At 41.6% G+C, this 14,239-nt stretch overlaps 1 protein-coding gene across 1 annotated transcript in view; it reads right to left on the bottom strand.

Moving 5' to 3' along the window:
• ASPG (asparaginase) overlaps nt 1–14,239 on the bottom strand; it is a 129,583-nt gene that overhangs the window by 14,169 nt on the left and 101,175 nt on the right. The window contains exon 13 of the mRNA XM_069103813.1: nt 183–269. Within this exon, the coding sequence (XP_068959914.1) occupies nt 183–269 (87 nt within the window). The remainder of the gene's footprint in view (nt 1–182; nt 270–14,239) is intronic.

Genomic DNA, 14,239 nt, shown 5'->3' with positions numbered 1-14,239 from the left:
CACTCAAGGACCTAGAAAGCCACATGTAGCCTTAAGGCCACAGGTTCCCCACCCTTGATGTAGAACAAACCCCTCCAGATGCTCCCTCTAGGAACCAAGATTGCTGTCTTGGCTAAGCTTTGGCAGCACTAATGTGAGGTTGGAGGAGGGACAGTCCAGGGAATCTGGCCAGTGTCTCTTACCTACAAAGCTCAGTCCCTGCACTCTGAAGCTCCTGAGGAGACAGCTGAGCACCTGCATCCCTGAGGAGCTGGATGACATCTCTGTGCCTGTGACCAAGAAAAAAAAAACAAAAAACAATAATGGCTTTGTTGCCTCTCCCTAGAGAGTTTAGCATGGTGTCATAGAAAAAAAGTTGGATTGAAGATCAGAAAGCCTGAGTGCCAAACTCAGCTCTCACATATAGTTCTTGGAGGACCTTGAACAAGTCACCTAACTTCTCTGGTCTTTCATTTCCTCATTGGTAAAATGGTGGAGTGGGAGGAGGGCATAGATTGGATGATCTTCTTCCAGCTCTAGATCTCTGATCCAAGGATTTTTGAAAGAGATTTCCCAAGGGTTGGTTCCAGAGAGAGGAAAAAATTATCTCGGCCTACCTACCTTAAGGCAATCATGGAATCCCAGAACTGGAAAGGGTCTCACAGGTCATCTTACCCAACCCATTCCTGAGCAGGAATCCCTCTACAACGTCCCTGATAGAGGGACATCCACCCATCCCTTTAAGAAAACCAGTGATGGTGAACTTCTTTCCCCTAGCAGCCCTTCTATTAGTGACCAGTTCAAGTTTTTGTACAGCTTAGACTACATGGCCTCTGAGGTTCCTCCCAATTCTAAAATTCTGCAAATATTTTTTTTTCCTTCTGAGACTGACTTCACTTCTTGGCAACTTCTCCCAATTGTTCCTGGGTCTGTCCTTTGGGGCCAACCAAAACAAATCTAATCTTTCTATGTCATTATAATATTTCAATTACTAGAAGACAAAGATACCACTTCACACCTATCAGATTAGATAACATGACAGAAAAAGAAAATGATAGATGCTGAAGGAGATGTGGCATATTAAGTATGCTCATACATCATTTGTGAAGTCTTGAACTGGCCTGACAATTCTGGGGAACAATGCCCCAAAGCTATAAAACTGTGCATGCCCTTTGACCCAGCAATACTACTACTAGGTCTACATCCCAAAGAGATCAAAGCAAAAAGACCCATATGTACAAAAATATTTATAGCAGATCTTTTTGTGGTGGCAAAGAACTGGAAATTGATGGGATGCTTATCACTTGGGGAACTGGCTAAACAAATGGTGTTATACAATTATGATGGAACACTATCGTACTATAAGAAATGATGAGGGGAACAGGCCCAGAAAAACTTGGACCTATAAATGATCAGAACCAGGAGACCATTGTAAATAACCAACGGTGAAAGATTTAACTACTCTGATCAAGACAATGATCCATGACAATTCCAAAGGACTCATATGAAAAAATGCTATCTACCTCTAGAAAGAAAACCAAGAATGCAGATTGAAACATATGTTTTTGTTCACTTGATTTTTCTTACTTTTTTTTTGCAACATGGTTAATATGGAAATATTAAGTCATATACATGAGTTCACATGTATAATTGGTATCATATTGCTTGTCTTCTCAATAGGTAAGGGAGGGGCTGGAGGGAGGAAGAGAATTTGGAACTCAAAATTTTGAAAATGAACATTAAAAAAAAAACAAGCATTTCACACACACACAAATACGTGAAGACAGTCACATCATGTACACACATCATGTAATTCTCTCTTACTTTTCATCATCCCAGTTTCCTTTAGTCAAACCTCATATGTCATGGTCTCCAGTTCCTTCACAGTACTGTTCACACTCCTCAGAATACTCTTTAGCTGGTCAGTGGCCCTATGTAGGACTAAGTAGGAGCTGACCAGGGCAATGGACTACCTCCTACCTCAGAACTCTCAGGAGCCCAATTGATGAGAGTACCCTGGTTGTGGTTCCCAAAAGCCTATGGTGAAAGCATTGTAATGCAGCTTTTTGGTCTCCCCAAAGCTCATTGGGAAAGCAGCTGCTATCACATTGCTCCCATGCCAACAGCTCCAGTTTGTTAATGTTCTTTCTAAAATGTGGCACTTGTGATTTGAACCCTCGATTTGGAATAAAAAGGTTCTGTATTCAAATCCCAGATGTACTGCTTACTAGTTATGTGGCCTTGTGCAAATCATTTCATCTCTCTGGGTTTTAGTTTGCTAATGTGTAAACTGAGGAGTTTAGACCTGATGACCTCCTTTCAGCTCTAACTCTATAATCACTATGATCACTAGTTAGTTCTTGTCCTCTTTAGGACAAGAAGCTGTGGTGCCTTCACAGAGTCTAGCATCTTCTGAAGGAATAGCTTCATAGCTAATAACCTTGGGTTGTTACTCTCTCTCTCTCTGGAAAAATAGAACATCTAACAAATTCTTGCCTTGCCTTAAGTATGATTTTGGTCTTCAAAAGATTGGGAAAGCAACAAGGAGAACTGCCATTATGAATTTAGTTCTAACCAATAAGGAACAACTGGTTGCTAAATGTGAGAAACTTGGAAGAAAAATGTCTACTCCATCCTGGAATTTGTGATAGAGAAGAAGGAAAACTAGGTACTCGTGTTTTTTATAACAAATTTCAAAAGGCACAAAGACAAAATTGTATGACCTAAAATGATGCAGGGAAACACAGCCTTTAAAGGGATGGCTAGTTTTCAAAAATGATATCCTTTATAGTTCTCCAATTACAGGAGCAATTCCAATAAGGAAAAACAGCAATTTCTCTAAAGTGAATGATGTGGATACAATACAGGGCTAGAATTTTTAAAATAACTTTTAAACTTATAAAACAATAAACATAAATGAAGATCCTTCTAACCGGTTCCTTCCTGTTCACAAGAAGAAAACAAAACACTGTAGCCACATTCCTTAAAATAAATGGCATAAGCAAATGGGTTCTAAAAAAAATCAAATTAAAAACGCCTAATGAAACATTAAAATTGAAATCTTGAAAATTAAAGGAGAAACTAATAAAATTGAAAGTTAAAAAACCATTTAACTAATAAAACTAGGAACGCTTCTTTCAGGGGAAAAACAACAAAATAGACAAATCATTGACTAACTTTGAATTTAAAAAGAACAAAAATTACCTTATCAAAAATGAAAAAAGTGAATTTACAACCAATGAAAATGAAATATAAGCAATTATTAGGGGCTATTTTGCCCAAATATATGCCAATAATACTGACAATGTAAATTAAATGGATGAATATTTGTAGAAGTAAATGGGTTGCTAAGTGTCTTAGGCAGAGGATCTCTTGAGTTCAAGAGTTCTAGACCACAATGGGCTAACCCTATCAAGTGTCTGAACTAAACCTGGGATCCATATGCTGAGACCCCAAGAGCAGGAAAGCTACTAAGCTACCTAAGAAGAGATGAACTGGCCCATGTTGGAAAAAGAACTGATCAAAGCTCCCATGCTGATCAGTAGGCGGACTGGGAATACAGTGCTTCCAGGGCGAGATAGAAAGACCCAGCTCCGCCCCACCCTCCCCCACTCCACAAATAAATGAATGAATGGATAAATTTTTTAAAAATAGGTGGATGAATAAATAATCTGGCAAACCAGCAAATATGTTTAGAAAGTAATTTAAAGCCTATAGCTAACCAAGAAAACATAGTATCTGAATGATATTATACACTGGTCTTCGGCCTAAATACAGTGCAGGTTCTGAACCCTTTGTTTTAGCATAAATATAGGATATTTTCTTCATATCAGCATTTTTTTAGTCTTAAAACTCCTCTTTTGTATGTTAAAACTTTTGTAATTTCCAAGCAAAATCATTTAATATTTGACATAAAACTGACAATCAGGAAATTGGCCAACTTTATATTTAAAATACATGTATGTATGTGTGGGGCAGCTAGGTGGCACAGTGAGTAAGAGCTCCCCGGCCCCCAGAGTCAGAGGACCTGAGTTCGGTTCCGGCCTCAGACACTTAACACCCACACAAAAAAACTAGCTGTGTAAACTTGGGCAAGTTACTTAACCCCAATTGCTCTCCAAAAGGCAAAAAAATAAAATAAAATACATGTATGTGGAATGGAAGGAAGGACAGGTAAAACATAAAGATGAACACAAAAGTGTGGTGTCATCCTGGAGGATCTGTTAGAAGCACTAAAGTCCCAATGAGATAGGCTGTCATAAACACTTAAGACAATAAAGAGAGGGTGTTTTGTTTTGTAAGTTATCTTGGGGTCAAGGAAAAGATAGAAAAGGAGACCACTACTCAGAGGGGAGAGAATGATGAGAATGGATAATGTTGTTTGTTTGTTTTTTGAGGGGGGAAAGGCAGGGCAGTTGGAGTTAAGTGATTTGCCCAAAGTCACACAGCCAGTAAGTGTTAAGTGTCTGAGAAAGAATTTGAACTCAAGTCCTCCTGACTCCAGGTCAAGTGCTCTATTCGCTGTACCACCTAGCTGCTGCCAAGAACACATAATGAAAAGAGCCAACAGAAGTAGATGATATCAGGAAATAAACTTATCAACAACCCATAGCAACTCAAAGGACATGTTCAGAAAATGACGGAATTATTAATTAAAAGTCCCAGAAAACATTCAGATTCAAGTGACAGGTTGGAGGATGGGCCAAACAAATCACAGCAACCTCAGGATTATTGACATTTCAGGATGCTTAGAAAAATGAAATAGTCCAAGCATTCAGTTTCAAGAAATTGTTCAAGAAAACTTTCTACGATTAATTAAAGCAATCAACAAATATGAAAATAGAATCTACAGTATCCTGACAAGAAAAAATACTCATGCCTCCTAGAAACTTTATAGTTTAATCCTAACATTGGAATGATAAGGGGAAATGGAACAAACAAATTGCAATTAGAATGACAGAAATAACAAGCTAAGGGACACCAAACAGGATCATAACATATTCCTCAAGGAAGGAAAGGGTCAAATGTCAGTTTTGAGGGCAGGGGTTTTTTCCCCCTTTCTTTGTTCCCCCCTCTTTCTCCAGTACTTAAAGTGGTGCTTAGCACATAGTAGGTGATTAATAAATACTTGTTAAATATAATATACATAAAACTAAGAAGCATGAACTATGAATCCAAAACCATCTAACTAGAAAAACTCAGGATATTGTATTAAAATCAGGGGTGTTTAGAAGTGTTTAGACTTTTCAGAGACACATGTACTTCATGGAAATCTCTGAATAAACACCAGATCTCTCAGTCATATAGATAGTATGGTCTATTTCCCTTGCTCAACAATAAAATTTCTCAAATTCAACTCAATTTGATTGAATGCAACAATCATTTATTAAGTGCTCATGCATATTAAGTACAAGGCACTGGGATACAATTGACAAAAATAAAACAATTCTTGCCTTCAGGGATCTTATAATCCATTGGAAATGAATAACATGTATCCACATAAGTATGATAGGAGATATTTTAAAAACAGGGAGCTTACAAATATCTGGAAAAGTTAGGAAAAGCTTCTTGGAGGGTATTATACTTAACCTGAGCCTTGAAGTAAGGTAAGAGGCAGAAATCAAGACAGATCAAATTCCAAACATAAGGGATGACTTGAGGAATTGTATGAAAACAAAACACAGTGTGATAGATTTGGAGAACAGCTAATGTTCCATAAAAAAGGGAGTGATAGTAAATAAGACTGGAAAAGTAAAAGTCAGAGAGTGGACAACCTTAAATTCCAGACTAAAGTGTTCATATTTTGGAAAATCCCTTGCCCTGACACTGAATGTAAGACTCCAACCTCCTTTTTCAGGCTGATCACCATTTTGTGATTCCTACTATGAAATAATATCCTCTAATCAAATTAGGCTTGGCGTGACTCCAAAACATATCTAGGGCTCCAGCCATTATGGCTTAGTTTGCCTTAGCTCCTGAAATGCCTCTTCTCTATTTCCACCTGTCAAAGTTTATCTATTCTTCAGGGACCATGCCATCTCCTCCAGCAAGCCCCTTCAGCTGAACCTATCTTCTCTCTCTCTCCTCACATTTTTTTATCCCTCTGGTTGGGAGACAGCAAAGTGGCACCATAAAAACAATGCAGAGTCTGGATCTGAATTCAAATCCATCTTTAGACATCTACTTAGTTGTGTGACCTTGGTCAAGTGGCTTAATCTCTATCTGCCTCAGTTTTCTCATCTATAAAATGGGGATAATAACAACACCTCCTTTGCAGGGTTTTCATCTCATCTCAAATGAGATAATATTTGTAAAGGGTTTTGCAAATCTCGAAGTGCTATATAAATCATTATTATTATTACTATTAGCAGATTGTGGTCTCGTGGAGGGCAGGGACCCCACTATACCCATCTCTGACTCAGCTGCAACTAAACTCAGCATCAGAAATTATTGAATAAAGAAATAAATGGCAGAAATACAGGACAGGGAGGATATCATGCTAAAGTGGGGAAAAATAATGCTCTGAGAACAAGAGCTGAATTTGAATCTCAGTTTTGCAGACAAGTTAATTCACCCTTCTAAGCCTCAGTTTCCTCATCTATAAAATGAAGACAATGAACCTCGTACTATTGTTAAGGATTGAATGAAACATAGGTGTGCACACATATAAGTATATGTGCATTTAGGTATACACATCTCCAGGTTTTCAGGATGCCACTCTCTCCTGCTTCCCCTCCTCTTTGCCAGACAGCTCCTTCTCTGTGTCCTTGGCTGGATCCTCCTGCAGACCATGCCCTTTAACCACAGGTAGCCCTTAAGGTTCCATCCTGGGCCCTCTGCTCTCTTCCCTACATTACTTCACTTTGAGATCACATCAGCTTCCATGGCATCTCTGTGCTGATTCTCAAATCTCCCTATCTTGCCCCAGTCTCTCTGCTGACTTCTAATCTCATATCTCCAACTGCCTTCAGATATCTCAAATTATATATCCAGTAGACATCCTAAATCTACTATGTCCAAAATAGAATTCATTCTCTTTCTCCTTAAACACTCCTTGTTCCTACCTTCCTTATAAGTGTGTAAGGCAATATCATCCTTCCAGTCTCTCAGGCTTTCAACCTAGATGTCATTCTGGATTCCTTACTATCTCTTACCCCCTGCCCCCATATTCAATATGGTGCCAAGGCCTGTTGATTTCACTTTTGCACCACCGTTTGAATACACCCCTTCTCTCTAACACTAATACCACTCTTGTGCAAGCCTTCATCATCTCATGACTAGATTATTGCAATAGTCTGTTGGTGCATCTGCCTGTCTCCAGTCTCTCCCCACTCCATGAAGCCACTAAAGTGATTTTCCTAAAACACAGGCCTGATCATGTCACCCCCTACTCAAAAAACTCCAGTGGCTCCCTATTGCCTCCAGGATCAAATACAAAATGTTCTGTTTGGCATTCAAAGCCCTTCAAAATCTAGCCGCCTTCTACCTTTCCATTCTTCTTATAAACACATACTCTTCAAACCAGTAACACTGGCCTCCTGCATATTCCAAATGAGACGCTCTATCTGTGGGCTGGCTCCAGGCATTTTCTCTGGCTCTCCCTCATGCCTAGAACACTCTTCTTCCTCCGCACTAACTACTGCTCCCCGCCTCCCCCCCCTCCCCCCCCCCCCCCCCGCCACTCCTGGCTTCCTTTAAGTCCCAACTAAAATCCCACTTTCCACAGAAAGTCTTCCCTAACCCCTCTTAATTACTCTTACAATTATTTCCTATTTATCCCATATATTTGTTTACAAGTTGTCTCCTCCATTAGATTGTAAGTTCTCTGAAGGCAGATACTGTTTTTTGCCCCTTTCTGTATCCCCAGTGCTTAGCACTGAACCTGGCACATAGTAGGCACTTAAAAATATTGATTGGTTAACTCACGGACATACCTGTGTGTGTGTGTAAAAAAGAGAAAGTTTTATATACACACACACACATATGTATTTGTGTATGTATATATAGAGAATATGTGCATGTGTGCCTGTGTATATATATTTTCCCTTAAACCCTCTTCCTTCCTATACCATCTTCCCAGTGTATCTAGAGATGTGTGCATACATATATAAACATATATGGGTGTATACGTGTGCATGTAAATACAAGAATACAGGTATGTGCATATACACATATGTACACACATACCTTATCTTGAGAAATATCAGCTTCTGCTATTATTCTTTTTATAACTTCTGGAGACCTGCTGGTTTAGTTATTCAAAAAGGGTCAGGCCCCTGCCTGCCTTCCTGCCTGCCTGCTGGAGCCTGAGTTTTAAGCTAAACTGGTTAGGATGTTACTGGGAAGACAGAGCCTCCTCTTCTCTGGGAGGAAAGAGGGAAAGGCTGAGGAGCAAATAGCAGGGCCAGGCAGGGCGGGGCAGGGCGGGGCAAAACAATTACCTTCCCTTCCCCCAGATGTTTGTTCTAACATCTGAAATATGTCCCAAGGACTGTTCCCCCTTTTTGCTTCCCTCCCCTCACCCCCGCTCCCACCCCAGCCAGAAAATCAGCTTCTTCACCTTCAGCCCAGGCCTAGTTGGGTGGGGAAAACCCGCAGAGCCTGTTCTCTGAAGCCTGCAGAAGACACAGCCCAAACAGAGAAGGAGGGGTAAACGCCAGGGTGGGGATGCAGGAGGCCTGGATTGTAGTCACTGCTCAGGCTACACGACCTTGGACAACCCCTCTTGGGACTTCAGTTTCCCCAGCTGACAAATGAGGGAGTTGGTCAGCTCACACATCCTACTTCTATGACATGGTCCTTTTTTCTAAAGGAGTTCACGGCCAGGCCTGGGAGATCAGAGTAGCAGGATCAGAGAATTTAGAGCTGGCAGAAGTCTGAGTCCACTCCCATCATTAGACAGAAGAGGAAACTGAGGCCCAGAAGGAAAAGGAGCTTGCCCAAGGTCATACATAGCATAATAAGGTCACTATGTCAGGACAAATTAGATTACCCAAGAGGAAGAATTCTCGGGCCACAGGGAAAAGTGAAAGCTGTCTAACTCTGTTTTCCCTCTGTCGCTCTGTAAAGGGGAAAATGCTAGGAATAAGTCTGTACTTTGAAAGGCTTTCTGAATTCCCATAGACCACCTTAGCCAGTATGAGACCTTGAAAGGGTGCAAGGTGCTTCTCCACCTGGGTGGCCACACACCTGGAAATAGCCAAAGGAGGGAGAATCTGGCTGACGATCTCATTGTTCATGCCAATGCTTTCCCTGGCAGGGATTAGTGGGCCTACTCTTCTGATGGCCTAGAGATGATGGTTCTGAGAAGATGAGGCCTCAGGAGACTGAATGACCTGTCTCATTTCAGATAGCCGGTGAGTGGTAGAGCTTGGCTCTTCTGATACCTAGCCTGGAGTTCTAATCACCACTTTATTTGGCATGTGAAGCCCCTTCCTCCCAGCTGCCCAGGAGTCATCTTTGACACTTTTTTCTTACTCAATTCTCATATCTGATCAGTGGTTAAGTCACTGCAATTCTACCTTGATGGGATCTCTAGAATCTATTCCCTCCTCTCTGTTCACTCTGCTCTGGTCCTAAGTCAGTTACTTATCATCTTTTTCCTAGACCACAATAAGAGCCTCCTAACTTGGCTCTGGATTTGCCTATGGTTTTTCCCCTTTCTAGTTCGTGATTCATGGATCTGCCAAAGCAATCTTCGTAGTGTACAACACATCATTCTCCTCCTGGAATACCTTTGGGAGGTCCCCATGACCTATTGCACAAAATCCTAGCTCCAAAGTGGGGCAGTCAAGGCCCTCCACAATATAGCTCCCACCTACCTTTCTAGACACATCACTGCCTTTGAGGTATTCTACATGCCAGAAAAATAAGATCAGTTGTTTGCAATCCCATCCTACAGTCTCCTGCCTCCTGCATTCATGAAGGCTGTCCTGTGTGCCATGCCTGGGGCACACTCCTCATCCCTTGCCTAAAGAAATTCTGTTTTTCCCTTCAAGGCCCATCTCAGAAATCATCTCCTCCAAGAAAGTCTTCCCTAATCATTCTAACTGAAAGTAATTTTCCTCATCTCAAATATTTTTTGGAATACTTTGTCTTTATCACATTCTATACTTTGTATCACATTCATTTGCATATATGCTATACTCTTCCATGGAGACTATAATGTTGGAGGGCAGGAACTAGTCTGAGAAAGAGAAGGAAAATATTCTATTCCTATGGGGGTGTCCTATACTGGGGGAGTTCCTAGTTTAAGAGGCAGATATGACCCTATCCTAAGGTTACTCTCAGTCCAAGGGGAAAGTTTGGTCTCTGCCTTTGCAGAAGTCCTACCGTGTTTCCCCAATAATAAGACCTATCCCGAAAATAAGCCCTCCCCTTACTGTGCAAGATTCCTCTAAAATAATCCCTATTGAGATTGCTACTGTAGTGAAGGTGATCCCCTGCCCACCCCCCAACATAACGGTACCCCTTTATTCAACCGTCCCCCCCCCCCCCCGGTGAAACTCACGCCGCGCTCTGAGCTGCATCCAATCAGAGCTGCAGCAGTGAGCGCATCATCCTGTTCTTCCCCAGTGATTTGCTTATTGAATAAAGGTACATTTTTTTGTTCACATTTACCTGTTTATTAAAATTGCTGTCAATGTTCATTAAAATAAGCCCTCCCCTGAAAATAAGCCCTCTGGTGGTTTTTCTGTCCAAAAAATCAATAAGACAGTGTCTTATTATCGGGGAAACACGGTATTCTGAAAAGAAGACATTCATGGCTCCTAACTTCCGAGAACCCTCAGGCTTTTGGAGGGAACCCCATAGTCTAGCTGAGTTTTCAGGAAACAAAGACATCAGACAATAGATATCACTAGGCTTTGAAGAGAGAAGGAAAAAGGAAAGGAGAAAGAAGAAGGAAGGAGAGGAGTGGAGGAGAGTTAAGTTGGAGGGAAGGAGTCGCCTTTTCCCTGAATAATATATTTATAATCAAGATCCAAGCCACTCTAAAAATGGTGCTCCTTGACAACCCCACCTCCAGCCCAGGATGGCACCAACCACAGTATAGGGGGGTCTAAATTTGATGGGATTTCCCCCTCACTCATAGATGAAGCAGTTGGGTTTAATGACTTGGGGAACTTTTTTAAAACCCTAAAATATGTCAATTACTCCCAGGACTTATGCCAAGCCCTTCCCTGCTATGTTTGTGAGTGTCCAGTCCAAGCTGCCTCCCTCCTAGGCAGCCACTCCAGAGATGTATACTGAATATATACAGAAAGAAAGAGATACCAAGAAAAAGTCCCTGACCCCTAGTCCTACATGGGTACAGGTGCCTTGCGGGGGAGCTAGGGAAGCCAAGGAAGTTCTTCTTGGTGGTTTTCATTTCCTTACTGAGGAAGCAGACTACAGCTATCAGGTCCCAGACCCTACTTGTCAGAGAAGAGAGCGGAGAAATGTACTTGGGCATCTTGCCCAGAGTAAGAGAAGCCCATAGGTGTGTCTGGAATGTCCCCCAGCCACGGTGCCCTGTCTGGTTCACACATTGGAGCTTGAATTTCTAATGCATTTTATGATTTGCAAAGTATTCCCCGTATAGCAACCCAGTAAGGCTCAGAAATGTAGTTATTACTGTTCTCATCAGACAAATGAGGAGACTAAAGCTCACCAAGGAAGTGATTGATTAGCACATGATCACATAGACTTGGAGCCAGGACTTAAATACAGCTCATCTGATTCCAAATCCAGCACCCTGTCCAGGGTCCTTCCTACCCTGCCTTCAGGGTAGCTCTCTGAGGGGCAGCTAGGTGGCTCAGTGAATAGAGCACAGGCCCTGGAGTCAGGAAGATCTGAGTTCAAATCTGGCCTCAGTCACTTAACACAAAAAACTAGCCATGTGACCTTGGGCAAGTCACTTATCCCCAATAGCCCTATTTTCCCCCCTCCAAAAAAGCAAAAAACAAAACAAAACAAACAACAAAAAACCAGTCTCTGAAGAGGCCTGGGCAGTTTTCTTAGAGTCCATCCCTTCTTCTGGAAACCAAAGCCAAGCAGAATTTCATTAGATAAAATTTGGTATAATAGTCATTATTGTCAAGTCCCACACTAGGAGTTTTTACAAATCAATTTAACCAGTGGCGGAGGAATGAATAGATTTCAATTCATTCTCCCCATGTTTAAGACCATCAGTACAAGGTCTTGAGAGGCAGCGATCTTGGGATATTGGGGTGAGAGTCATTGCTACCTAACCAATTACACGTATGGCTCTACCTGTAACTACCACTCCAGTCAGGTCCCAGTGTGGGCATCTGTGAGGATACCACCAGCCACTGGTACAATCTGAGATTTGTGGGTGTGGGTGTTGTGCAAGCTCCATCATCCTTCTGTCCCAAACCCTGATACCCAACCCTTAAAAAGCCCAAGTTTAATAGCTTAGGGTAGTGCAGAGGATAGAGTACCGGGCCTAGAGTCAAGAAACCTCATCTTCATGAGTTTAAATCTGGCCTCAGACACGTACTAGCTGTGTGACCCTGGACAAGTCACTTAACCATGTTTGCCTCAGTTTCCTCATCTGGAAAATGAGCTGGAGAAGGAAATGGCAAACCACTCCAGTGTCTTTGACAAGAAAACCCCAAATGGGGTTGTGAAGAGTCAGACATGACAGAAAAATGACTAAATAATAAATAACAAGAGACACAGAGACAGGCAGCAATGATGAAGTGGAATCAAGAGACCAGGATTCTAATCCTGGTTCTTCCATAAGTTGCTGTGCGATCTTAGGCACATCACCTACCAAACTAGCCTTTTCTTATCTGCAAAAAAGAGGAACATTAAACTTTCTCCATTTACTTCAAAGAGCTCTAGTGAGGTCCTAGTGAGGAGATAGATGCAAAAGCACTCAAAAAAACTAACACACAGAGATTTAAGGTTTGACTCCTATTAGTCTAAGGATGCTTTATGGCTACAAACCATGTAACAAACACCACAATCCAAGAAATCAAAATTGCAGGCGGCCCAGAGAATAAGGGAGAAAAGCTTGGGTGTGGGTAGACTAAAGCAGGTGATCAATTTGGAACTGTATACAAAAAATGGCATAAAAAATATCTAAGAAATGGCTTGGAAAAGGAAAAGATCCAAGATGGCAGGACAGGGGAGACAATATGGTAGAGTAGCAGGTGCAAACACATTTGAGCTTCCTCCACATTCCCAACACCACAAAATAGATCAAAAAGGAGCCCAGACTTATGGCAAATTGAGACTGGCAGTGTTCTGTTATATTACAGTCATAAGGGGAGACATAAATTAAGAATGGAGAGGCAGGAATTAGGTAACGTTTTGTATTTCTTGTGTCAATCTGCTAATTTCCTTTCCAATTCTTTATTCCATAGCTCTCATTTCCTTTTCCAAGAGTTTTCCTTTGGCACTTTCATTTCACTTAATAAAAAATATTTTACCTCTTTATAAAAAAATCTTTATCTCTTCTAGGAATCCTGGTTGAACTTGGGTTTTTTTTTTTGGTTTTGCTTTGGTTTGTTGTTTTTTTTACAGTCAAGTTCTATGCCACAACTATCTAGAAAATGTGCCAAACTTAGTCCTAATCAAGAAGTGTCCCACTCCCCCAAATCACAGTGAGTCATTTTTCCAGTCCAGCTTGGCAATGGGAGAAACAGCAGAAAGATCTATAGCACTGGGGATGGGGTCTAGTCAGGAATGTGTCATGGAACATTTCAACTCAAGAAAAAGATGTGCACCAAGGAAGAAGACACCCATGATCCAGCACAGAAGGACCTCAACATGTATAGGGTGCAGGAACAGAGGCCAGCTGGCAGCTCTGTCACTCACTAGCTAGCTCCAGGTGACAGTAGAGATTTGTGCCTAGGGGTGGAGGTCCACAGTGAGGAGCGAGGTCAGAAGCAAGCCCAGCTGTGGGTTGTTAAGCCCGGGAGTGTATCAGGATCTTAGTTCCAAACTCCAGTTCACTCTGAAACCTGCTGCAGAATAACCAGGGCAGGAATCCTACACTAAAGGGGAGTTGCCAACTCTGTCGCTCATTCCAGCTAGCTAATAGTGGCTAAGTCTACCAGTAGTCTACTGGGGGAAACCAGGCAAGTCAACAAGAGTCTTGTGAGGAATTCAGACCAAGGAGGCAAAAATTTGATCTTGCCCTGAATCAGAACATTTTGGGAGCACTGACAGCTTTGTTATAGGTTCCCAGCCTGAGTTGTCCCTGAGATATGGGAAAAACTTAATACTCAAAGACTTAAGAAAGCAATGATGG

This window comes from Petaurus breviceps, unplaced genomic scaffold (assembly GCF_028583685.1).
Source record: "Petaurus breviceps papuanus isolate PSGF00001 unplaced genomic scaffold, PetGlider_PUasm1.0 64, whole genome shotgun sequence".
In the NCBI taxonomy this organism is placed as follows: domain Eukaryota; kingdom Metazoa; phylum Chordata; class Mammalia; order Diprotodontia; family Petauridae; genus Petaurus; species Petaurus breviceps.
Note: the sequence above shows the minus strand (reverse complement) of the source record. Positions and strands in the feature narration are given on the sequence as shown.